Genomic DNA, 26315 nt, shown 5'->3' with positions numbered 1-26315 from the left:
GAGCTGCCGAAGTCTTCTGCTATACTACCAGTTCGTGGCAATGTGCAACATGTGGCACAGTAGGAGTCTGCTCCGTGGGCAGCATTTGCAGGCATTGCTAGCGCTGAAAAAGCAGCAGAGAAGGCTGGAGTGAAAATGAAGGGGTCGCTTGTTTGGAAGGATTAAAGTACTGCAACGCTTTCACCTTATTCTGAAAAGATTCGATTTTAATGCCCACAATCACAGTACAAAGACATCTTTAGGGAGTTCCCCATTTTTGAAGTCAGACACAATGCTGAGGGCTTTTACAATACAGTGATGGCAGCTTGAATTCAGAATGATGAGCCAGAATTTTAAAAACAGTAATGATAAAAGCCCGAAGGACTGAACAAAATGTGGAAGAAATTCAGTACACACACGTAGCCTCTGTCTCTCATCAGATCTGTAGGCTGCAGAAGAAGATGCTTAGCCAGGGTTAATAAAACAAACAAAAGTAAGTGAATCATGCCCCTTAGCTAGAGCTACTGCAGGGAATCGTGGGGAATTTGTGTTCCTTTCTCTTTAAAGAGCTTCTATCACACCCCAACACCCTCAGCAGTTCTGTACCATGACAGGTGGTATCATTGGGTAAGTTGAACAGGAGGATGTCTAATCATTATATAAAATTGTAAAATCCTCAACAATTAGCAATGGAAAGGAAGCTACACATCTTGCTATGTTTGGGGCCAGGCTCCGGCAGTCCAGCATGGGAACAGCTGGAAGTATGAACCCAAAAAAGGTCTTTCTAAAAAGGAACAGACTTGGTTATCAAAAGAATGAGCTACTCCCTCGTAGGAGCATTTGTATCTCCTTCCATCTCCTCTGCTATGGTGGTGGCTAGATCTACCCCTCGAGTAAGTAATAGTTGTTCCTAAGTGGAAATGGAGACAAGATGGTGGAAAGGCTGAGGAGAGGACGGGTTTCCAATGAACAATCAGAAGTATTCACTGGGAATTAGCTTGTGTAAGCTGGAAAGACAAACAGTGCAGATGCTATAAAATGCACAGTTAGGTGGATGATCTGAGATCCCCTCTCCCGTGGTGCCAGAAGCAGTAAGATTGCAGGCTGGACATAGCTCTTCTATGCAGCATTTCCATTGTCAAACTGTCTGTAGTGGAAGAGACTCTTGGAGTCCAATTTCCCAGAGTATTTGACAGCTTCAGCAAAAAGCTTTGTCACCTGTCAATACAAAGCAGAGGAAGACTGAGCATTGCAAAGCCTTCTGCAGAAGTCACCCTGGAACTGCCTGGAACACTTCTACACCGTCACCCTGGAGCTGCCCTGGGCAGGTCCACTCCTTTAAGTCCATCCACATCGATACCAATTTCAAGGTGGCTTCATGTAGCTGTTGGCTCTAGCACGCTGGAGCTCTCCTGCCCACCTGGAGGGATGTAGAGCTGCTGGGCTTCTTTGGCAAGATGGTTCTGTCCTGGGAGAGCTGTTGTTCCCCCTCCCACCCAAGCCTTTAAGAGAACACAGGGCTGTTCTTTTAAAACTCAGTCAAACTCTGCAATCAGAAGTGTTCACCTGCATCAAGCAGCTGTGGTAATAAATTTTGGCTAGAAGCCCTGTTCTGGCTGTCAGTGTGTGTTCTGCTAGGAGGCAGAGGATGGGTCTTCAGTTCCCCGTTCCTGCTAATTATGTTTGGCATCATCCTGTCTAGGAACTTGGAGCTTGGCACTCTTTGCTTTCCACTCACTCCAATCACAGCAGAAGATTTTGCACAGCTGGACACCAGCTCAAGTCACTGGGTTCTACATCAGTGCCCAGTGAAATCAAGGGGAATTTGGCCGCTGTGTTTAATGAGAGCCAGATGAGGCCCTTTTGTGACAGTTGAAGCCACTTGCAAAGGAAGTCAAGCTACCACTGGCAGCAGGAGTCCTACTTTCATTTCTAAATATCCCTTCCCCTATCAGTATGTGAATGGGCTTTGTCAGGAGCTACAAACACATAACGACTTGCAACTGGGGACAGCAGGACTAAATACACAGGCAGCAATTCCATTTGGATGGTACTCTGGAACTGGATTGACCCATGGGTCATTCAAGAAAGCCCAACTATGTCCTGCTTGAAGCTTTAAGAACCATGAACTACAAAAACACCCCACTAAAAAGATCTTTCCGTGCATAATTTAAACGTTGCAGGGAATCCTGTGCAAGGAGTTTGCTCTGAATTGAAAATGACACAGCAACAATTTCAGCTACATTACAGGACCCAAGATATTTTTTTCCTTCTATATTCCATTTTAAGCAATGTTATTTTGCACAATAACAAAAGGAAAATACACTCAAACAATTGTGTTGCCCTGATTTTCTGGCACATTATTATTTATCAGAAATAACGAGGGTCCAAATACACTGGCACCTAGCGCTCCAAGTGCTTCGAAGCTCTGAAGGCTCCTGTGATTAAGAACAACATGGGAAGTACCTGGAAGTTAGTGAGTAGAGCAATCCCGCTGTCAATAGCCATCCTCCGGATCATGTAATTATCATGGACAAACTTGGTGTTGCTGTTGGACAAGTTAATCACCAGATCTATTTTCCCATCCCTTATCAGCCTGAAGAAACAATGCCCAAGATAGTATCACAGTGTATCTTGCTTAACGAAAATATGTGATGAATACAAAATCATGCAGGTAAACAACACTGAAAATTTTCATTTGCATTTAGTTTTTGATGTCAAGTCTTACACCCCAAGAAGGGAGGGCTGGGGGGTTGAGGTGCTAAGATAGGGCTCAAGAATTGGGGTTTTATTTCTGTTCTATTCATTAACACAAAGTAATATTCAGCCTTCATACAGCTCAGCACAACTCTTTTAAAAGGTGTGATAGACTGTTACTACACGCTACATATCCAGATCCCACGTATTCTTGCATGAAAACGTAATGTGGAGCAATACATCCATGCTGTATTAAATAGGACTGTTCAACGAGATATTCGTTAATTACAGTAAAACCTCCCTGCTGTCGCAATTCTGGGCAAAATCAGGTAAGATTTTTGCACTGAATTCTGAAGTCCCATTAAATCACTATTAGTGATCCCAACAAGACCAGAAATCTGTCCCTTGTATTTGATATCCTGGATGTTAATGCAATTTCGACAAGATGAGAACCGCTCTTACCTCCTGACTGACGGGAGGCTGGGATTCTGGCTTTCCTGTGATGGCCATGCCACAGGGTTTGCTGAGATACTGTTTGCATTGAGCCAGTCAGAGGTTGCTTCTGTGGCATAAAGCTGTTGAGGGAAAAGAAAAGGTTACCATGTGCCTCATAATACAGAAACGTTTCATTTAACTCGTGTGAGTATGACCCAACACACAAATCTTGTTGTCAGAGGTGATTTCGGATGGCATTTTTCATCACAAGGGCGTCTCTCCACATAAAGAGAGATACACAAAACAGCACGACTTTCCCAACTTTCTGTTATCTATTGTCTGCTGATGGATGAGTCAGTGAATAGTAGTAACACATCCAGAAACTGGTAAGTGGCTTAGGAATACTTAAATCCCTCTGAATTTCAATAGGGCTTACTTTCAACTGCTTATGATTTTTTTTTTTGCCCTTTTTTTTCCTGCCTGGCACTAAGTTTTGAAAGGCAAAACTGTAAATCCAGTAGTTACACTAATGCCACTGAGGAAAATAGTGCTTAAATACTTAATACTATAAACCCCTCCCCAGTCTTCTGTGGTCACGTTGTTAACTTTCAGTAAGTATGTGGATTCAAAATGATGCAAGAATTACAAAAGGGATGTAAACACCTCAAATTTCCTACGTCTGCAGCTTGTGAGTGTCACTGAAGATGAAGCACTGTGAAGACTTTCTCTCCTTATAACAAGGAAGTCTTTCTTCCTCTTCCTGGCTTGTTTGTTTGTTTGTTTCTTGGAAAATTCATTTTTACAGAGTGACATCCTGGCTGCTGGCTGATAGTAGAGCCAGGGTTGTTCTTGCCACGACTCGTGACTTAGGCCTGCTTGTTCAATTAAACGATCACGGAAACTTTTAGTTGGGTGATACCTAGTGACTTGGCAGATCACTCAGCCAAAAGTCCCTGTTGTACTTTGAAAATTTCCTTTTTTTCTGTCTCCAAATGAACTCCAAAGTTCTCCCGCTCCTATGGCAGGCTGAGTACATCTCAAATTTTGAAAACTCTCTAGCTTTGTGTGTTATAAAACCACCACACTTTAAATAACTGAAACCACCTACCTTGAAGCCCTCCTCACACAGCAGTTCTGCTACACTGAGGAATCTGGGGCGGAAGGACTTCTGAAAAAGGAAAATAATTAGATAAAGTATCAAAGCTAGGCTTTAGAAACAGGATTTTGTATACCAACACAGAGCTCCTCCAGCCTGTGCAGAAACAAATACACCTTTCTGTACTCAGCACATGGCTGAACGTGCCTGTCCACTGCCACTCCAAGAAAACCGTCTGGATCCTGAAAAGCCCAAAGTCACTCTCAGCTGAGATATACCTCATTACAACACCAGGGTGTTCCCATATTAATTTCCACTGCAATTACAAAACATCCCTGTATATGAAATATTAGGGCAGTTTCTTCTCAAATACACCACTCAGGAGACTGGAATGCCCTGTTCCCATGAGAACGTGGATGCCAGGTATTTCAGGCACCCAGGAAATATTCAGGCTGCACACCTAGATCTAACATCACCTAGAAAAAATAGAGATAAGACGACCTCCTGTAGACACCTGTACATGAGCAAGCCATTCCAGAGCAACTGATGAGCAAACATTTGATCCCAGCACAACTTTTGCCTGGATGTTGAAGGTACAGCAATGAAAAGATCAGAAGCAGCACATGCCCTACTCACTGCCAAGGCTGGCTGAACCTCGCTTACAACTTTAGCCTCATCTGGCCATTTTGCAAGTCAGATTACTGCAAGCTCCCTTCTCAAGCTACTGAGGGCTTAACCTTTATGGCTGAGTGCAACGTTTTGAAGGGTGAACTATTTCCTACAAAGAAAAGGAGTCAACAGGGTTTTATTTGAGCAGTACAGGCTTTGGAAAGAGCCTCATTCTGAAGCCATCCTGCTTTCTACACTAACTGGAGAATATAAATATACAATGTGACAGGGTTGGCAGCTTCCCAGTGAGAGAGAACCGTTCTGCCTTCTGGTCAGGGGGCTGGCTTTCACAACAGTATTATAAACTTATATCAAACATGTACTGAACACTTGTGACACATAAAACAGCCTCTCCATGAAAAGAAATTACAGCTGTCAGCTCGCATCCGAGCAGCCTCAGATTTACAAGCTGACTGAGAGAACTTGTGTAAGAAGCCATTAGTTACTAAAGGTGAAAAGTACAAGCAGATTTATTTAGTGGAAGATATTTATTGCAGAAGAATTATATTCTTTTTCCATTATAGCAAAAGTTCTGTTATAACCTCTCTCTCATGTTTGCTAGCACACCTTGCTATTTGTAGAGGGCTACATCCTCAGTCCTTTAAACACCACTACGCCAGTTCTCACTAAGATCAGGCTCAAAATGAAGCCAGCTCATCTTCTGTGCTCATCTTGAATTCTGTATCCAAATCCACCACGGAGCATGCTACGCTTTCCGTACCTAAGGAACCAAGGGAGAAGGTTACCTTGAAACAACAGACTCGGAGTGCTGGGATTTAAAAATAAAATACTCCATTAGCGTTTTCCGCATCTCGTGGTCACCAGCACAGATGTAAGACAGATGCACTCCCTCCCAGAGATAGCGCTGAATAGCCCAATCAGGAAAGAAAATAAAATGAGCTTTTCAACTCCTCTTGCGTAAAATATAAATTATCTGATGGCAGACTCAGGGTTTTAGCATCACAGATTTCTCCAAATTGTGAAAAGAAAAGAGGTCAAATATGAGAGTTTATCAGCTCTCATAAACTGGCAGCAGTTCTTTCATCTAACAAGAAAGCCATGCCCCATTTAACCTGGGAGGGCACAAGGCCTCTAAAATTCTGGGGAACCTTGATGCTTGCAATGCTCACAACCCAGGGACAATCCAGGGGGCTCATGGGCCAGGCTGGCTGCCGATCCACCTGGTACTGGCCAGCAGATGTGAAGGAGTGCTTGCCCACTCGATCTTGAGGATGATTGCTTTGTTAGCAATAGCTTTGAGTGGCTACTGAAATAGGATTACCGCTGGAATCACAAACTGTGAGTACACCAGCACGGAAAGCTCTCAGCAAGGCTGGGTACACTACCTGAGTTCACTACTCTTGATCTGCAAAATACCCAAGAGCAGAACATTTGCAAGGAAGCATAGATCTTCCTCTCTACCATTGTTAACTGCATCTATGTGACTTTTGTCCTTGCTTAGGCAGCTGCCTCCCACCCCTACATAATTAAAACTGAGGATGAAAATGCACTACACTGAATAACTTCAGTATGTTGAACCAGACACTACTGAGGGAAGCAGAATTTACCACCATTTGGCTTCTTCTTTCTCTTTCTGCAAGACCTAAAAATCCAGCCTAAGAAACAAAGAAAGCAACTAATTATAAAGCAATGAAGTCTTCAGAAGGGGAGTTTTCAGCTGACCATCCACAGCAGAGGAAATAGCAGCACCTGCAGCTTGAAAGCCAGGGCCTCCACCTCATCAGCCCTCAGAGCCATGCAGTTTTAAATATTGAGCAGTCATGGAGAGCAGTGTCCTGGTATCTGCCCTTCTGAACCTGTATTCCCTTCTGAGGATGCACTGCCACCTTTGCAGTTTGAAGCATATGACCTCGTGTTTGGGATTAAAACAAGAGCCAGGCTGCTGGTGGTCTCTGCCCAACCTGTGCCTCTTGTCTGTGCAGCAAGGGGCTTCTCTTTTCTCCAGCCTTTACTGAGAGAAGACCACTCATAGCTTATGCGTCAGGTCCAGGTCAGGATGTCAACCTTCCCTTCTTACAAGGTTTAATTTCTCCTCTCTGTCTGCAGAGCTGGCAGATTTTCAAGCAAACCACTGAAAAGCAGGTAGGCGACAAACTCAAGAGTGGTGAAGGAGCAATAGCTGCTTCTCAGCACTGCCTTTACACTTCTTGTTTCAGAGTTTAATTATGTAAGAAATATGCCGAGATGGAAAGAGACGTTTCATCAATTGATCTGTTGTTTTTCAGACTCTTTCCCAAGAAAATGAACTGTAAACCACTCATTACAAAAGACAGAATCTTGTTATTTTTAAAAGGTTTGTGGGCTTGAGCTTTTGGGGTTGATTTTTTTATTACTTTTTCCTTAAGACCTTTGTACAAAGAACATTTGGCTCAGTTTAAGAGACACTGACACTGAAGCTACATAAATGCTTTCCACAGCTAAAAATTACTCTCTGCTGCCTGTTCCCTTTTAGCTGCTTTCAGGAAAATAAGCTTAAATTTTAGACACTGGGCTCTTCCTTCTCCTGGCCTTTTTTTTTTTTTAGTACTGCAGTGATTAGATATACAGGTATCAACTACCCAGTCTTGTACTGAAGTTTTAAAGCAGGCAGCAAGCAAAGACTTTTATGCTAATTTGATGTAACTTAGAGCAAGGGTTTCAATCTGTGTTTTTTTTTTTTAGAGGACTAAGTGGTTATCTGTGTTAGCAGAAGTTATGTTCCTTCCTGGCCACTTTTCACACACGTCCCTTACATTCCCTGCTGGAACAGACAGCCCAACACATTTTTCAAACCCCTGCTGTCTGACAGGAGAATTCACGGGCTCTACTTATTTGGTTATTGGCTTTATGCAATCATGGCATAAAATTATTACCAGCACAACAGAGATATGGAAGGAGGCATTCAGTTGGCTTTAAGTGGCCTAAGTTATAGTTACAGAGGAAATGTCTGTTTTTGTGGTTTTTTTTTTGAGTAACATACATACACCTCAAAGTTTATAACTCTATCTACCCCCAGCACCCCCTACCATTGGTAACCATGCCTCGATAAGGATTTAACCCTTTTTGCTTTTCTGCCTGGCCACCTTTCCATCCTGAAATGCATATCCTCTTTATTGACACAGCACTATGAAGGGAACAGGGCTGTTCCTAAAGCTAACCCATTGGGAATTCACTCAAGTAAAGGCTCTCTGCAGTAGCCATTGCACTGGAGGACGTTCTTGAAATTACACTGTTTTAATTTGTTGTCATGTATAGCAACGATGAGGGATGTAGACAGCAAAAGATGAATCCCTAGACTCCAAGGTCTGCTCTGATATGGAGTCACTGGACCTGTAGGGTACATATCCAAGATGCAGTCCCAAAATTCCCATCGTGACTCCAATGGGGAGTGGAATGCAATAGTGCCATACCTGGTGGTGGTCTAGTGGCTTGACAGTGTTATAGCCACATAATAACCTAGCAGCAGCATATTTTTTGCACTGTGGGATGACATTACAGCTCTGCCTGGAATTAAATCTGCCATTTATGGGGATAACTTAGCAGGTCCAGCTTTGTGATATGCAAACGGTGCATTGAGAGGAAGTGGTTTCAATTGGTTTCAATGAACTGATCATCTACATGCATTATTCCCTGCAGAAAGGTGGCTTCTAACTTTCTGAAGCCTCTGCTTGTAGCGATCTGAGGGTCCTGCCCTCAGCAGATTCCTGCAGCTTCCAGTAGAAACTACCAGGAGACAGAAGAAAAAACACTGGGCCAGCCCCAGTACAGATCTCCCTATTGTGTTTGTTCCTTTGTCTCAATGCACTTCCAGACAGATTGCAGAGGAACACATTCACAGACGTGTGAACGAAAACAAGACAACAATTAATCAGTTCCTCTGTCAATCCTTCCTCAACTTTGGTTTTAGGAATTACCTGGATTCCGATCAAAATTCCTTTCTTGGGAAACGTAAACCCAGTGGCAAGCATAGCTTTCTGGAAGGCAGAGTACACATCCTCCCCGAAGCACGCAACCTAGGAAAAGGCACAAAGAACAAGGCATGAGGGGGGAAAAAAAATAAATACAAAAACAACCCAAGGACAGTGCTTTAAAAAACAAGAAAATATTTAAATATGCTCTTTTGACTTCTTCAGGCACAATAAGACTGCTTTTGCACAGAGTCTGCAGGCATGGGAAAAAAATAAATCAGAAAATCATTGCAGACAAATCTCAATTTTAATGAAGCAATAACGAAGGAATAGGCAACACTTTAGTTTCAAACGGCACACCAAGGAGTAACAGCAATTGATTTTGCTGAGTTATGTGAATGCTGCACACAGCTTCTGCTCCAGTGTTTGTAAGTGCATTAAAAGTGCTTAACATTATATAATGCTTAAATACCAGCAAGTGTTCTGCATGCAGGCATGCTTCTGTGTGTGGACACAGCAAACTGATAAAACTGCACCTGTGCTGTCATGCACTCCTGGAAGTTTCTTGTAAAGATAAGCCACAATAAATAAAGATGTTTTTCCATTAGAATTTCAAAAACTCATGGAATTCAAGCAAAATGCCAGTATGTACTGAAGAAAATAACAAAAAGAAATGTGCCAATTCATAACATTTTTTTTTTTTTACAAGTAAAAACCTGATAAATCATTAAAAGTCATTTAGCAGTTCTCCATCACTCAGAACTGCCTGTGGAGCTCAGTTGCTTACAGACCATCAGATGATAATGATTTCTGCAAGAACTGAACTGTGTTCCTTACCCAAATCCAGAATTCTGATGACAGAAAGAGGTTTTTTGAAAGTTTAGGAAAAGAAAACAGCCCTTGCCAACTCCACACTTGTTGAAAAACAGGCAGAAGCAGAAAGCATCCCAGCTTTTTCTCTTTGAAATAACAAATCGACACACATATACAGATGAGATAAAGAGGCTGATTGAGAATTGCTCTCCCATTTTCCTCTTATGGTCCTTCCCATCACAGAGTGAGCCCTCACATTCATGGTCTCCCTGTTACCATGGTGAGCAAAAACCAGAATGTCACGTACAAAGAACAAATGGTGATTTGCCAGATCTTCTGAAGTGGAAAAAAAAAAAAAAATACAAACAAAAATCCCACAAGGGAAGGGGAAAAAAAAAAAAAAAAGTCATGACAACTTTTTTCTCAGCTTCTCTCTAAAAACTCACCCTTGAGTGTTCAGTATGTTCTCCTGTGCTGATTTCCTGAGGGGTTATGCATCTCCTAGACTTTCTACATGGTGGAGAGTCCTACCCTATATGCTTGGGCCAGGGGCTTTCACCCTGCCAGGAGAGGATTATCTAATATTACAGTGGGACCAAAATATCCACAAAACTTGAAGAAACCCCCAGGACTGTGTCTGCTACTGTTATAGGAACGAGACTTCCAGTAAAACACATCTCTCCCAGGTAGATGTGACAAATTCCAGCCCAAATCAAGCCATGTGTTAAAAATGTCTTTGAGGAATAATTGAGCATTTTACCCGAGGAGAGTTATTATCCTTCCTTCACTCATAAGAAAGACCTTCATAACTGTCACATTTTATGGCATTTGTGAATATGGATCTTTCCAACTCATAAAAGTTAATAATCCCTCCCTTATGACCAAGGTAATCTCTGACTCCATATAAAGCACAGAAGGATAATTCTTGCCCTTAGTTACATTTTTATTCATTTTTGGGGGGTGGATGGGGGCAAATGTTTTCTGTGTAGTCATCATTGTTCTGAAAATAAGGAAGTCACTTGGCATTTTTCTGCGCATTAACTACATTAAAGGAAATCTTCCACAATACTGCTTTCCCACATGTTAAAAAGAGCAAAATAAAGTAATACTGGAGAGATGTAGGAGACCTAAGGCTGTTCTAACCATTTATTCGGGTCTAATGCTTTTTCATACTAAAAGGGTAAGCCTTTTCTAACGAAAACAGCCCATGGAGACATTCCCAAGCTCATGTCAAATGAAGCTGCCCAAGTTCTGCTACCTGCCCAGCTATGGCAGAGCAGAGTTAAGCCTAATGTAATAGCTTCACGATTTAATCGCTTCCCAAGTGGGCTTTCCAGAGAAAAATCCGTTATTGCAATCTTCTCAAGAAGTAACTGAGCAAGCAAGTTCAGAGATATCTTGGATACGTCTGCAGAAGCTCTTGGAAGATCAGGAAGAACTCAACCAAACCTCTTTGTTCCATGTGAACTAGTAACCCTTCAAAAGGTGTATGCAGAAACATGTCTCTCTTGAAGGGTAAGGGCTCCCATCAGCGCTGAGCCTACGCAGGAAGAGGACCAGCTCTGTGCCTTTACAGCGTGCTGTTTGTATGGCAGACACGTTTCAGAAACACCTCACAGCCCTGCTGCAGAAAGAGTGGGTAAAGCAGCCCCGTCTCCCCCTCGTCCTGCTGACAGCCAACACTGCAACCACTACATTTTATTTGTTCTTTCTCACCTTTTGCGCCTTGGGACCTGTCTTGATGGTTACCAGGCAACAACAAAAATATCCCCACATGTAGTTGTTGCCTTTAAGTAACTAGCACGTTCCAAGACCAAAGGCTCGTGACCTGGAATCTCGATATTGCTATTCTGGTACGTGCCAATGAGGGGCTGGAAAGCTGAACATGCGTGTCTGTCAAGAAGCAGGTGATTCATAAAATGGCCTGATGCACTGAGAACCTCCCAGAACCCGACAGCTCTCAGACAAACTCATTTCAGGCTGTCACACCAACCAGGTCCAAGTCAGGGAGCCGACATGCAGGTAAAGAGGGACATCCAGTGGCTGAATCAATCGGGTTTTCCAGAACAATGTGTTTGTACAGATAAGAAAGATGTTTTCAATTTTCTGAAGAAGCTACAGATGCCATTGTGATTCAGGCAGCAATAAGATCACTTTCAAAGATTCATGTTTACAGACAACTTGTTAAAAATAAATAAATCTAAAAGATACCTCCCCAGTCGAGGCCATTTCACATCGCAGAACAGGGTCAGCATCTCTCAGTCGGGTCCAGGAAAACATCGGGGCCTGGTAAGAGAAAGAGGGTGGGTGTGAGAAGGGGATGAACCATATTTAATAGATCAGTACAAAAAAAAAAAAAAAAAAAAAAAAAAAGCGATACATTTTAAGCAACAGAAAGACAGACGTGAATTAATCCAAAAGAAGCACTGGTCAAGGCTGATAAGCAAAGGAATACTTGGCAAAGGAGCTTCCCCAGCATCTTGATGGACTGGAACAAATAAACACCTATTTCACCAATAAATCTTCCTCTTAACTCTTGCAATCTTGCTCTCTCACTCACATCCTGACGGCAGATTTCTGATCTGTGATAACCCACTATCATTTTTAAGACACATTTTGAAACAGAAAGCGTGTGAAGTGTTTAATTCATGAAACAAGAAGAGATACTATCTGAAGCAAGTCAGCTCTTCTGACAAAACATTTCTCCCGCAGAAGTTTTCATCCACAGGATCAAACCATTCCACAAGAACACACTCTTTTGGTGGAAAGTAGCTGAATCTTGGCAAATAATTTTCACATCTTTTTCTTCTCTCCTCCAAAAAATACACATCACTACTTTTGTGACCTTTCATAAGGATATGTTGTAACTCTTGGTTATCTTCATGGTTATTCTGAGGATATAGGACACTGCAGTCTTCGTTAGCCTCTGAGATCTCATCTAACTTGACTATAAAACAAACAAACAAAAAAGCCAAAACAACTCCCTCATAAACAGCCACTGACTACATGTTGCAGACATTCCAAAACAACTGTCTGCTAGCAAATAACTTCCTATAGGGCTTCTCTATCCTAAATTACTATGGGTATTTACATTAGGACAACATCCTTGATGCATAGAAAATATTCTGCTTTTAAATCCAGAGTCACAATTCTGTGCTTGGAAGTCTCTGAGGTAATGCTGCAGACAAGACAGCTGCTGTTTCACGACACCTAACAATGACCAACTAAAACGTGACAGCAGAATTTCTCTGAGAAAGGTTTTTCGATAAACGTCACCTCTTGGTGAATTTTAGACCAGTTTTGTTTCTCCTGTAAGAGAAAATTTTCACAGTAGCCAACTCTATGTTCTTAAGCTAAGCTCTGACAGTCAAGGTGGATCATTTTTAATGCATAGTTTGTCTTGAAAGGGAACAATCAAGAAAAGCCTTCCAACTAGTTGCCTGAACTTTTGTCTGCCACAAGCATGAACGTGAATCAGCAGGAACAGACTGGTACTGCAAATAAATCTCATTTAAAAACATAGTCAGAGATGCTCTACCCAGGATTTAAACTTGGTCAGGTTGTACTTGTGTCACTCCGAAAGCAAACATGACAAGACAGTGGGAGTTCAAATTCACAAAGGAGTAGCTACGTCGAGAAAGAAACCAGTTTCATATTCTCCCCTTTCAGAGCACTTAAGAACTGCTGGAGAAACAAAATCCCATTTCCATGCAAATATTCCTAGCAATAAAACCATTAGAGGACAAAAAATATGACACTCAAATAACGAGAACAGGGTTTAACAGGAATATTTTTCAAAGTTTAGCATTTCCAAAGGCATTATCAGGTTTTTACATCTGACAAATCCATACAGAACACCAGCAGTACAAAAGCCTTTGTAGTGAAGTTTTCAAGAACATAGCTAGGTTTTCCACTCTGTAGCCCACACTCCCAGGAGAGACCAAACTCTTGACTGGTTAGCTAACAACAGCACAGGAGCCCTAAGCCTAAATAATTGAAATCTATAGAAACGAGACTCAAGAATAAAAAAAAATCTCAGATTAGAATTTCAGAAAAATACTCATCTGTGGCACCAAAATCAAATGTAAAATTACTTCCAGGCTAACTGGCTTGCAAATAACCTGAGATGGTCATGGACGTGGCTTGTATTTTAATAGGTCTGAAGATTTTGTTAGCAGAAAGATGTTAGCTATTTTCTGTTTCCTCAGTTTTCACTTACTATGGGAGCTATTAAAGCTGGAATGTGTCTGTATGAACAATTTTCATTATCAATCATATTTTCTGCACTGCTGTTCTAGATTTTTATGATTAGGTACTTCAACTAATTCTTTTTCTTCCACCAAGCTTTCAAAAACATCTAAAGGATACTTTGGTATCTTGGGTGCCGTATAAGCTCAGTAATTAAGAAGAGGGAAAACTTGGCCCCACTGAAATCAAAGGATCCAAGACTTTCACCCCCTTTAACTAATTAGTCATGCATATAAAGGAGATTCTGTGCATCCAATAGCCCACACCCTAAATCTTGAACATAAAATCTAGGGGTACTCAAAACGTAAATTTGTACATGTCCAAACATATTTCAGACAGTGTTACAAAAAAGCCTGAACTTCAGCATTCAATCCCACAAGTACGTATTTTTCAGGTTGTTTAGAAACATAATTGAGTGGGGTCAAAGCAAGAAATAAAAGGAGATTGATTTTGTTAATAAGCACTGGAAATTTTTCCTTTGATGTCTCTAAAATTCCCAACGTACGTTGTAACAGAAACTGGAAAGGGTCAATTTGGCCCTTGGCTAATGAGTAAATTGTTCTCCAGGCATTAAGATACTATAACCTATTAATGTGGTAAGTGCTGACACAGTTTTGTTCTTCTTTTGTGTGCTTTTTGAAACCATACCTTAATCCCAATGTATTTGGAGGGAATAATGGGCTGCTCCAGCGTGGGGAGGGTTGACTCGTTAACCTCTTTTCCAATCATCACTTTTGTGGCCACGTCGATGAAATCCACACCCAGAGTCTTGGATACAAAAGGGAAAGAGCGTGAAGCCCGCAAGTTGCACTCTATCACCTGATGGGATTATAAAGGAGAAATACCAGGGTCAGGCACTGTGCAGTGAAAAAACAGATTACTTCATGGTTCTGGAAATCAGTCCTTACTCCTCTTGGCAGAGGTGCTCTTCAGATTGTCAAATAAAAGGCACAGAAATGGCGTTTGGTATTACAGACACCAGTGAGGAATGAGAAGTACGGTCTGAGACAGAAGGACTCCCCGGTTCCACAGCTGAGATTCAGCTCTATTGTCTGAAAATTAGACCCCAGATTAATTTATAAATCACTCTGGAAATTGTGTTATACACAATTCAATTAGTGCACAAGAAGCAAGGGAATTGATGCACCTGTATTAGATACAAGCTTTAGAAGTCCACCTTCTTTATCCATAGTATTGTCACTTCCCAAATGCCCAGGCCACCACTCATTACTGACTTTCCTTATCTACTTTTGGGAGTCATTCAGTGACCCAAGCAAGAAACAGAAGTTCTGCACCCTGCTGAGAAGCACACCATGGAGTTCATTAGCAAGAGAGAAATTGCTGTAAGTTAGATCTAAGGGGTAACGAACCAGGGCAAGACTAGGTAAGCCAGGACAGGAGGAAAAAGAGGGGTTATCCAGAGAAAAGGCAAACACCACTGAGGGACAGCAAGGAAGGAAAGACTCCATTCTGTCCCTCTGTGGAGTTTCTTCTGTTTCATGGTTATTCAGAAAGGTGAAGATGAGTTAAGAACATTCTTCTCAACTAATAGCCCAAACAGAATCTTTCACCACTAACATACTCTTCTATACCATGGCAGAATTTCCTTCCATTCGCTGCTTCCTCAGTCAAACTGTTCTCATTCCTCTGACCTTCCTCCATTAGCCACAGAGAGCTAACTGTTACCTGTAAAGGGTCAGACGTCTGCCATGCTGCTCTTACTGATAGCTACTAAGACCATACTACGTAGGAAACTATCTTAACAGCTTATATTAAAGGCTTAAGCACTGAAATTAAGCACTTTCTTTCTCTCCAGTGACATGGAAGACTTATCTTAACAATCAAAATAGCTAAAGATCAGAGAAGATAACAGAGCTGAAAGCAATGATATGCAGTTTATAGGATGAGACACAGGTCTTGGTGCTGTCCATCACATTAAACACTGATGATTTGTGGAAGGACAAAAGCCTACAGTGAAACAAAGCTATTGCTGACAGACAACACAAGCAGACCCACTTCACTCTCAGTGGCAGCACTGCACAGGCAGGGAAGGCTGCTCTCTCCCAGCCAGGCAGGGGGAGCTGTGTGTCACAGGGATGGCACAGGTGAGCCACACACCAGACAAAGCAGGTTAGAAACCCACAGCTGAGACTGCCACAGAGTTTCCGTGCCAGGGACTACAGGAACCATGCACCAAGCTAGCCAGAGCAGAGTCTGATTTCCTCCAACAGTCATGAGAGCTCTTACCAGCACATCATTGCCTCGCACCAAGAACTGAATGTTGAACGGACCAGAGATGGCAAAGGCGTTTGCAATCTTTTTTGTAGCAGCTTTTACCTACAAAAAACAGTATGTGTGTGGTTATTATTATATATGAAATAAAATCCTACAAAATAGCCCCACATCAATAAATCACCTCACGTGTATTCCTTTAAATCCCATCTCTCTGCTATAGCATAGCTTTTCACTATACCCTCATTTTGGCAAGAGCATTATCTTTCAGAAGCAAACAGTGTTAAATCTGTCTGGTAATCCAGAGCCCGGGGCTCCATTTGAGGGCAGAAGTAAAAACACAGCTTCATGTGCATGTGAGAAAGAGAGAGAAAGACAAAATAAAAGCCTGTCCTGTCTGTTGTAATTCCTACGTTGCACACTGGAGCCTATATAACTCTCTTTGTGAAATAATGAATAATGATGTTTTGCCATTTGAGATTAACTACTTGCTATTACAGGCATCCCAAGAGTCTTCCACCAACAAGCCTGTCCCATCACAGATAAGTGGAAGGTGTGTCAGCAGAAATACTCTGGAACAAATTGGGAGAAAACACTATGGCCATATTTTCCAGGTTGTCAAGAAACCACACCATTTCAGTACGAGTGTTTGAATAGCTTGGCTCCAGAAGATGGCTATTTTCAGAAGCAAGGCCTTGAATATTTTCACAGAGTTGGAACACAGGCAGGATGACATCATGGAGGACTGCACATTTCGTTTTGAAAATGCATGTTGACAGCTAACTCTGTATTCCTAGGTTTATTCTTCAAAGAGGAACAAGTCAAAATTAGGTGAGGTTCGTTCATTCCAAAATCCCTTCCAGAAAAGGCAGGCAGCTATACACTCACACATCTGACCTAATCACTTAAAGATTGGGAGAAGTGGACAACAGCATACTCAATTAGACACTCCTCCACTGCTATGAAAGTTTGTCCTAAAAAGGATGAAACAAAAACAATAATAATAATTAAAAAAAAAAATCTAAAAGCGTGTACCTCTACTTCTTAAATTAACGGGGTACAGTTCAGATGATCAGCACAGTACAGTATGCACAGCAGAGCCAAAGGGTACACACTTAAACCCTACATTTGCACAAATTACACTGACATTTAAAAAACATTGATGATTTGATTTCTCCTGAATTCCTCAAGCAAGGAGAAAGGTGATTCCCACTCTTATTTTCCTTTTCTTTTCAGTGCAAGAGCAAAACATACCTTCTCCAAGGCTCCCTGGCCAATAGTCTGTGTGGGTAACATGAGAGTGGCATCTCCAGAGTGAACGCCTGCATCCTCCACGTGCTCTGAAATAGCATGCGAGATAACCTGCAGACAATAATTATATAGGAATTAGTCACCTCACACACTCCCATGAACTGTGCCCCCAAGTCCAAACCCTCTGCTGTGTACAGACCAGCAGTCTCCTGAAGAGAGCTCTATCCAGAAGTCAAAAGAGATGGGTCAAAAAGGGAATTTCCCAAGATTTTGGGAAGAACAGGCCTACAGCAGACACAGGGCATATGAAAAAGGGAATCGTGTTTCATACTGTGGTTAAGCAAACCGAAAATGATAGAAGGATCTCCAGACTGTGGTGGCTATGACCCCCTCTAACACTGCTGACTCAGAAGGTAAGGCCCCATTAGGCTTTAAACCAGCTCTTTAAGTTCTCCTTGCTACAAACACAAACAAGTTGTCATTCCCCATCAGTTGTAAACATTTGCTTACTCTTTCATGGTGTTTTAATTGTGGAGAGAACCAAGCAGGAGAAACTCAGGCCCTAAGGTTTTAAGCTAAATGAATTGTATCAAGGTGCACTACCTTGATATCCAGAAAAGACAATGATCTTGTCTATATGTTAAAAATGAATATTGAAAACAGTATTTCTATTAAATGACAAGTTTGTGTTTTTTGTGAAACCTGTATTTGATTAGTAATGACATGCAAGGCGAAGCTGTAGTAATAAAACTGTGGTAATACTGTAAAACATGCTGACAATTCTGATACGAGTCATTTGCGAAGCCAGTGATTTGTGAATCCAATAGAAGTTATATCCTAAAGGATTCAGGCATGTGGTTAAGCAATGTTTAAAAAAATTATTTAGGTGTATACAATAAGGTAGGCTGAGCTTTTCAAGCATGATGTTTTTGAACCTCAGAGGAATTCATCTTTTCTTGTTTCTCTTCTCTTCTAGGCACAAATCCATAGCTGTACAAAATAAATCATTAAAACCCACATTTTTTTTTGCAATTAAAAAAAAAAAAGTTTAATATTAATGAAAAGCAAAAGTTCTTACTCTTCCTGCCTTGGCTACAGCATCCATTTCCACCTCACGGGCATCTTCAATAAACTTAGTGAGTACCACAGGGTGATCCTGTCATGATGACAAACCAAAAGAAAGCTTTTAGTTGAGAGTATTTGTGGATCATCCAAGTGCTCACTATTCATCACTGTAAAACCTTTGGAAGCAGAATCCCACAAGGCCAATCTATTAATATCCTTATTTCTAAAGATTAGCGATCTTTGCCAAGGAAATAATAGGGGGAAACTTGGCATAATTTCCCCAAAGACACTCAAGCACTCCATAAAGTGTCACCATGACAGTGAATATTTGGAGAAAAATGCAAAGAGCTTTTAGGTGAGACCATGACAGAAAGAAGATAGTGCAACACCTGCAAGGATCCAGGGACCTCTGATCTTGTCTTCTAGAGATGTTCCTTACCTCTGAGATCTTCAGTTTGTCTGTGAGCCTCACGGGCACCTCACTTGCCTTTTGCTATTTCAGTTAAGTCACATATTTCAGTCAACCTACCTATTCCTTTCTCGTTTCTCTGCCTGGTTTCCTAAGTCTCCCAGGGAGAAATTGCCACTAATTATAGCTGGCCAGGAATGACCTACCCTTGAGTCTCAACACGTTCCCTGGTATACACAGTTTTCCTTCCTCTTCCTTCTGCCTGTCTCTGGGATGCCAGAGCACACTTCTCCAATGCTTTCTTCTCCCAGGCACTCACTCCAACAGATGCTTAAAAATCTAATCCTCATTCTTCCAGGCCAGCTTTATGTCTCAACATTTTACCTGTCCCATCCACTATTAACTGCCTGTTATTTATTAGAGAATAAAATGGAATAAATGACAGCCTATGCATGCTCAAAAGGCTCCTCTTGAAAAAATATAAAGCAACTCCAAAAGTTACAAGACACAATTCCTTACATCTATCAGTGCAAGGGTAAATTCACAGGCAAGGACAATGCCACAGCCTATGTTGTTTCATAAATTTAGTGGCCTGTGTCGTGTAACTTTCTGTCTTGCTGCAGTTTTTCACCAGGAGATTTTATATGTGCACACAACCTTGTCTGTTCCAGTCTGTCTCAACTCTCGCAAGAAATTTAGACGGTTATTGACAACATAAACACCATAATGAGACAACACCGTCACTGCAAAGTGGCTAAAACAACACAACCCCGCAGGTCAGGCACTTTAGCTGGAGATGCTTTGTTGGGTGGAGCAAAAATAGATAAGGGTTTGTAACGAGAAAAATGAACTCTGTGTCCCACACAGATGCTCACATTCAGTTCTATGCTCACAGGTAATTCAGTGCAACCAGTCATGGCCCATAAAGCCTTGACAAAGTTAAAAAACCTCCTTAATTTAGCAGCAAAATACAGTACTTTTTTTTCCTGTTGTGCTTTTTGCCTGCTTAGCTTCTACTGTGCTAAGGCTGTTGTCAGTACAAACACCCTGCATGAAGAAGGAAGTCTTCCCTTTGCAGTCTGGCTACACTCGCAAAAATTTAGCACGTAAATCTAGCATACTTCTCTGCAGGATCAAGGCCAGAGTACCCAAAAATTCACGGCTCCTCTCCTTCAGCTCCCCACAGGGCCTCCTGTGCCAGGGCTCAGACCTCTCAGCAAGGAAGAGCATCATTGCCCAATTCAAGTTTATCAAGCTGTGACAAGTTAAGCTGACCAAAGGTTACTTTCCTGGGCACTACCATCATAAAGATGCCCACAGCAAGTGTTCTGTCCCACTGAGCACTGCTGTCTGCTTTGCCTCTGTGAGCACACGGGGAAATACAAATGAAGTACAGAGAGAAGCTCCATGTTTTAGGTGGCTGAGCATCACTGAAAGCCTGTTTTTCAGCGCCAGTTGACCCTGCAAGCCTTTCAAGAATTAATTCCATGACTTCTCCCCATAGAAGTAACAGAGGTAGTATCCCGCTTTCAAAAATCCCTTTAAAATTGTTTGCAAATGATACCGAGTGGTCTTCTTTCCTCCACATTAACTTATCCTTCAGGATGTTACTGCTTTGCAAGGTCTCTCCATTTGACTAGCTCTTTTCTTACCAAAAGGTTAAACTTCCATCATTTGCCTCATACATTTAAAAAACACGTTTGTTTTTATTTTCTTCTTGCTCAAACTTAAGAAATCCATCACCTAAGAAATCCTCTGAGTAAGCAGCAATGTGCCTGCTGCCTTAGCCAGTTGTGTATTCAGAGAGCTCCTCTAACTACTTCACTCCGAGATTCCCCATGAGAGCAGTGCTTATGGCATTACAGCACTTTTCTGAACAGGGATCATTCAAAAAAAAAAATAAAAAAAAGAAATGGGGGAGAGGTTGAGAGGAACAAGAAAACAGGCCAAAAGGCCAAGCCAAACTCAGAGGCTGCTGAAAGGTCAGACTCCAAATTCTGTATGTCGTTCATTTGAGCTCAATCATTTCACTTTTTCCTCCTCCTACACTCCCAGCTCTCCAAACATCCCTTACACACTAACAACGATAGCAAGGATGGAAAAAAAAAAAAAAAGAAAAAAAAGAAAAAAAAAAACTCAGGCCTTGAGCTGTTTACTATGTTTTGAAGCACTCGGGTCTTCAGGAAATTGCTCAGATTTTTCCTTTTCTAAATTTCAGTGTTCTAGACCAAAACTTTCCCCTTGCTGGGAAAAAAAAAAAAAAAAAAAAAAAAAACACTAAAAAAGCCAAAATAACTTTTAAAACATTTTAAACTGACACCTTTCATCTTCTGCTTTACATACTCTGCAGATCAGTAATCCCACTGGATTAACAGTAAGCAAGCACCAGTCTGCGTCTGTACCAAAGGAAACTCAGTACGTGATTTGGAGAGCTAAATGTCACAGCAAAAGCTTGCAAAGGTTCCTGCACAGAAGATGCACCCTTTAGGGAATGAACGGAGGGGTCAAACTTGAATTTCCCTGGCTCCTCCCCAGGCAAGGAAGAGAGTTGGGAAAAAGCAATACAGAAACAGAGGGAAAGCACAGCTCAGGTGGAACAAACACAGCAAACACAAAAAGCAAAAGCAGTGGTAGGGCAAATACTGGTACCTGAGAGACTCTGGTGGCTTCTGCTAAGAACTTCTTCATTTCATCTTCGGTGAATACTACATTCATTGCAGACCCACTGTAAGAATGACATAAAAAAAAAAAAAAGGTAAAGCCAAACCAGATAATCTTCCCTCATGACGGTAAGGGAGACATTACAGCATTAGACACGCCAGCACAACTACCTTTATGTGACAGGCTGAGCAAGACCCTGGCTTAAGCCACCCACTCATTCTACCCTGGACTGAAAGAAAGGCAGAGCTGGTACCTCAAGAACCTCCACCAGCCTTCCAGAGACGACAGGTGACCTCCAGAACTACGATGAAAAATCAAGCAACGAACTGGGGCTGTGCAGCCTTAGCACTGTTAGGAAATCCCCTTCCTGGCCCAAGCTTTTGAAGCCCCCCTAAGCTGGAGGAGGTGGCCAGTCAGCCAGATATCCCCACTCCAGACCCAGCCTCCTTTACCATATTGTCAGCCCAACTGCTCTTCAGTGGCCAGGCAGTTGGTGATGGTTGTGACAGTGCAAATGAAGGTGACAATGGGCTGCAACATGGGCTGACAGTAATTCAGTCCCTTTGAAAGGCAGGACCTTTTAAAATTTAATTCTTAAGATCTAACATTGCTCACTTCTACTACTGTCACTCGGTTTCCCCTTTGCTTTGGTGGGCAAGCCCACAGAGGCTGTGGGGAAAAGTGAAGGAAGGACCTATCCCATGAAATCAGGCCCTCGAACCTAAGATAAATAGCCCCAAGTACCTACATGCTTACACTTTATTGGACTACAACTTCAGCTGATGTAGATCAATAGAGTTCAATTAAATCCAGGGACCTGTGTCAGCTGCACCACTGAGGATGTGAATGGGTCCATACGGTACATAAATGGTGAGGAAATGCATTTAGTTTTCAAAGGCAACTGGCAAATATTAAAGGCCAGATCTGTACAAAGGATGAAGAAGTCTAGCTGTGGACCTGCTGCCGTTCTGCAAATAGAGGCCAGGCAGTATGCTGCGCAAGGGCTTTTCACTTTATATTTCTTCAAGTTTGACATTCTGCAGTTTCATCTCCCTGAAATTCCCCTAATCTGTCCTGAAGTTCCCCTAACCTTGAAATGCTCAAAATACCTTGGAAATACTGTGTTAAGAAATACTTACATGGCAAGGGGCTATGCTTAATTTAATAAAAATGGAAACAACAGGCTAAAAGGAGTGTGCCCTGAAAATCTAGCAAGTGACATCAGGAGCACTTTCTAAGTTGTCCTCCTGATCAGAGTGCTGGCTTTTAACTTTGCTTTGCAACTCCACTGCAAGCTTCAGAAACTGAATAGAAAAGTCACAATCAGCAGTCTTCTAAAAGATATTTCCTTGAAGTTGAACATATATGAACTGTTTCTTTTTTCCTGTTTTAAATGAAAAGATTTTTTTCACTCCCCTGAAAATGAATATTGTGTCTCCTCATTTTGATATGTTTCTTTTCATATGAAAAGGATCCTGTCTCCAATTTATTTGCACTTGTAAATTGTGCCCGGCAAACTGCCTCTTTGTGCCTAGTCAGCTATGAAGAAACTCCTCACAGAGAAGAGTGATCATTCAAAACCTGTGTGAGCACTGATGTAACTTCTTCAAAAAGTCTAGCTGTCGGAAATGTGCAGTTCTGTACAATGTCTATTTAAAGAAAAACAGCTGCCATAGCGCAGGGACATAAAACATGCCTGTAAGCAGAGAAGCTTGGCAAATAAGAAGCTGAATTCAAAAGACACACTGTCATTTTCTGATAACAGATGCCAACCCCAATAAATGGCCTCAGCACACTGCCTTCTGTTTTTCCTGGTGGCAAACAATTTTCTGGCTTAATTGTACAGGTAGGCTCAGGAACCTTAAGGAGTATCCCAGATGGCTCCTGTTTTTGGTCTTCATACATGAAAAAGGCAATTCAGCTAAAGAGACGTTCTTAGGAATGTGTTCTGCCTTTGATCTGTGCCTGATGGACAGAAGGGAACCATTGGCTCCCTTTACTGGTACAGGCAGTCATTCAACCTGTTAAGACTGGCAGCTTCCTGCTGCACGCACCTAGCACAGCGTATTCCAAGGACCCTAAAATGACTCTCTCCCTTGCCTCCAAAAGGCTTTTTTACTTCATACCCCCCAGCTTGATGAGCTCTGATGTTTGAGCCTTACCTCAGAACATAGGAAGGCCTCAGCAAACATGGGTAACTCACAGAGCCTGCAAATTCAACTGCATCTCTCTAAAGACAGGGAGGGAAAACATGCTGTGAACAAGAACATATTTTAAAGTCATTCCAAAATATCACTCTGACTGCATTTGCATTTGAAATATAGAAAGAAAGATGTAGGGGACTACAGGCTGGGCTAAACAAAATGCACAGCTCCACTGTTCCAGAGTTGTCCTCCTCAGAACCTCCCTGTCCATACAGCGTCACTGGGAAAAAAAGGTGCTGCCATGTCTCTATTCCTTGGCAATCTCCACACAACAGAGCAGTTTTCAAGGCTAGCAGAATAAACCAGAGTAGCCTGACAGTGGTGCTAACATTTGCTGGTTATATATCCCATGATGCGTGAGGATAATATGAAGCCACTTCCCTTCCACTTCCCATTCCACTCCCATACCTGAGCTACAGCATCATTCCACAAGGATCAAAAAGTTCTTCAACATGGATAGTAAAAAGCTGTCAAATGTCTTCAGAATCTTGAAACATTAGCAGTACATTATCTCCAGCAGATGCTCACAACACCTAGGCACTTGGTTATTTCCCAGACCATTTCCCAACTTACCAGAGTGCTGACTGCCTTCCAGGGAGCCTGGGCCACACGCAGCTCATCCAGAACAGCTGAGAAAACAGAGCGGTCTTCTGCCCGGTCAATCTGCAAAGGATTCGTGCCAAGAATCTTCACTCCACTCTGGTACAGCGGCACTGCCAAGTTATTGGGAATCTGCCCACCTACAGAAATAATGCAGCCACTGCATCCCTGTTGGCAGAGAGAAAGAAGCACAGTCACGTCCAAGTTAGCTTAACATTAAAAACTGTTATAATTAGGGAGCCAGCGTACAGATCACTCATTTTTAGATTGTTATGTGTAAAGGCAGATGACAACTTTTCTGATCCGGAGGTACCCAGATTGCAAAGTCTGATTCAGAGCGCAGCCTCTCTAAAACACACTGTCCTCCTTGATGTCATCAACAGGCAGCAGTAACTTGAGGTCAAATTCCCCAGGAAACCAAAGGAGTCTGCAGTGTTCACATCCCCTTTGATATCAGACCAAGATTTTCTCGTTTCTGTCAGAGACACAGACTACTACCTTATTTTCATGTCATGTCTGGGGTCTTCTGCTTTCCCAGGGAGGATAAGCACAGAGCTGACACACGCTCTCTTGCTTTGCAGAGGAAAGGAGCCGTGCTACAAAAATATCACGGCCTGCAAGAAAACTCACAGCTCTGCTCACTGGGGGCAGGTCTCCCTCCCTTCCTCCTGCATGTGTGGGCATGGAGACCGAGCCCTGCTGCAGCCACTGGACACCCAGCACGACCACATGAGATGTTTTAGGGGGCCCTCATGCTGACCCCTTGCTGCCCTGCACAGAGCAGAGCCGAGCTCACCAGAGCCCAACCCAGCAGGCAGCCCGTGGTGGTGAGTCAGGATACATTCAGCTCTTTATTTTAATTTGTCTTCATTATTTGTGCCTAGCTCTTCATTTCTTGTAGCACACTCGACAGCAACAAAAATTTCAGCCGAACTCTCCCACATGCTCGTTGTTTGCAGGTTGTTTGCGAGCACTTAAATTCCCGAAGCAGATGAGTTAGGACAGGTGACACAGCATCCTCCAGCCTCAAAGGCACGTTTTGTGTTTGTGGCTGGGTAACCACAACGTTTTAAGCAAGGAAATAATAAACGTCAAATAACAAGGAGACAGCTGAGCTTCCTCATAAACGTACAGCCTCCTTCAGGTGCAAATATGGCTTTTTTTTTTCCTCTTTTTTCCTTACATAAACCCCTGAAGGCTTTCCAGTACAGCAGAGTTTGGCGGGGAAATTTTCAGCAGTAAAAATAACAGGCTTTGGAGAAGCTGCAACAATTATAAGGATGTGAATTACATTTAGATCATTTAATAATTCGGGGTAATTAAATAACGGGCGCTTTAATTCCAAATTAAAGCTGGTGAAACTTTGCCCAAAGGAGGATCCGGCCTGCAGTACAGCTGTAGCGATGGGCTCCTTTGAACCAAATGTGTTTTACACAGTTTCACCCACCTCCAGCAAATGAGAAGCATAAATCAACATCCAGAGCGCAGTGATACACGGTTTGGCTCTATCCTTTAGAGTATCAATGTTCTTTTAATTAACAAGTGTGTTTTTCCTGAAGAAGGCTAACCCCGCTGGCCTTCCTGGAAGAGGAACTTCTTAATGAGGGATTGAAAGGGATTTAGAGTGGGAGATCCGTGAGCCGCGAGCAGGATGGACTAGAAGTGACTCAGAAAGAAACAGATGATAAATGCTAGAACAAACCCTGCTTAACTTTAATGTGGATAATTTCCTACCATAATAAGGATCCACTAAAAAAGCCTGGCATTTAAACAGCACTTATTATCCCAAGGTCTACAAGATTACTCATTTGCCTCGCATGCTAATAATCCACAGTGATGGAGCTGATGTTTTTTCCTACTCTCCATGCATTCGTTTCTGGGATGACGTACAGCTGCCAGCCAAGGGCAGCCATCTGAAGGAGCTTAGTCCTGGGAGGGAAAAACTCTGTTAGCAGAGGGTGGGGCAGGGACAGAAGCTGTTTGGTGCCCACTTGGGGCTATCCCATGGCATCAGAGCTCTCCTTCTCCAGCTCTGAAGAAAAATCCGT

The 26315-nt window shown here is 42.3% G+C and overlaps 1 protein-coding gene across 1 annotated transcript in view; it reads right to left on the bottom strand.

Annotated features, from left to right (window-relative positions):
* Positions 1 to 891: 891 nt before the first annotated feature.
* CPS1 (carbamoyl-phosphate synthase 1) overlaps positions 892 to 26315 on the bottom strand; it is a gene marked incomplete at its 5' end in the record, with an annotated part of 88654 nt that continues 63230 nt past the window's right edge. Inside the window, 13 exons of the mRNA XM_082762853.1 lie at positions 892 to 1197; positions 2446 to 2575; positions 3139 to 3251; positions 4220 to 4279; positions 8791 to 8889; positions 11809 to 11883; positions 14494 to 14664; positions 16093 to 16182; positions 17332 to 17439; positions 18407 to 18484; positions 21452 to 21527; positions 23626 to 23693; positions 24241 to 24435. Coding sequence (XP_082618979.1) covers positions 1099 to 1197; positions 2446 to 2575; positions 3139 to 3251; positions 4220 to 4279; positions 8791 to 8889; positions 11809 to 11883; positions 14494 to 14664; positions 16093 to 16182; positions 17332 to 17439; positions 18407 to 18484; positions 21452 to 21527; positions 23626 to 23693; positions 24241 to 24435 — 1362 coding nt within the window. The 3' untranslated portion in view covers positions 892 to 1098. The remainder of the gene's footprint in view (positions 1198 to 2445; positions 2576 to 3138; positions 3252 to 4219; positions 4280 to 8790; positions 8890 to 11808; positions 11884 to 14493; positions 14665 to 16092; positions 16183 to 17331; positions 17440 to 18406; positions 18485 to 21451; positions 21528 to 23625; positions 23694 to 24240; positions 24436 to 26315) is intronic.

This window comes from Aythya marila, assembly GCF_965140915.1.
Source record: "Aythya marila genome assembly, chromosome: 6".
In the NCBI taxonomy this organism is placed as follows: Eukaryota; Metazoa; Chordata; class Aves; order Anseriformes; family Anatidae; genus Aythya; species Aythya marila.
The sequence above is the reverse complement of the archived record's forward strand: the minus strand, read 5'-3'. Positions and strand labels throughout refer to the sequence as shown.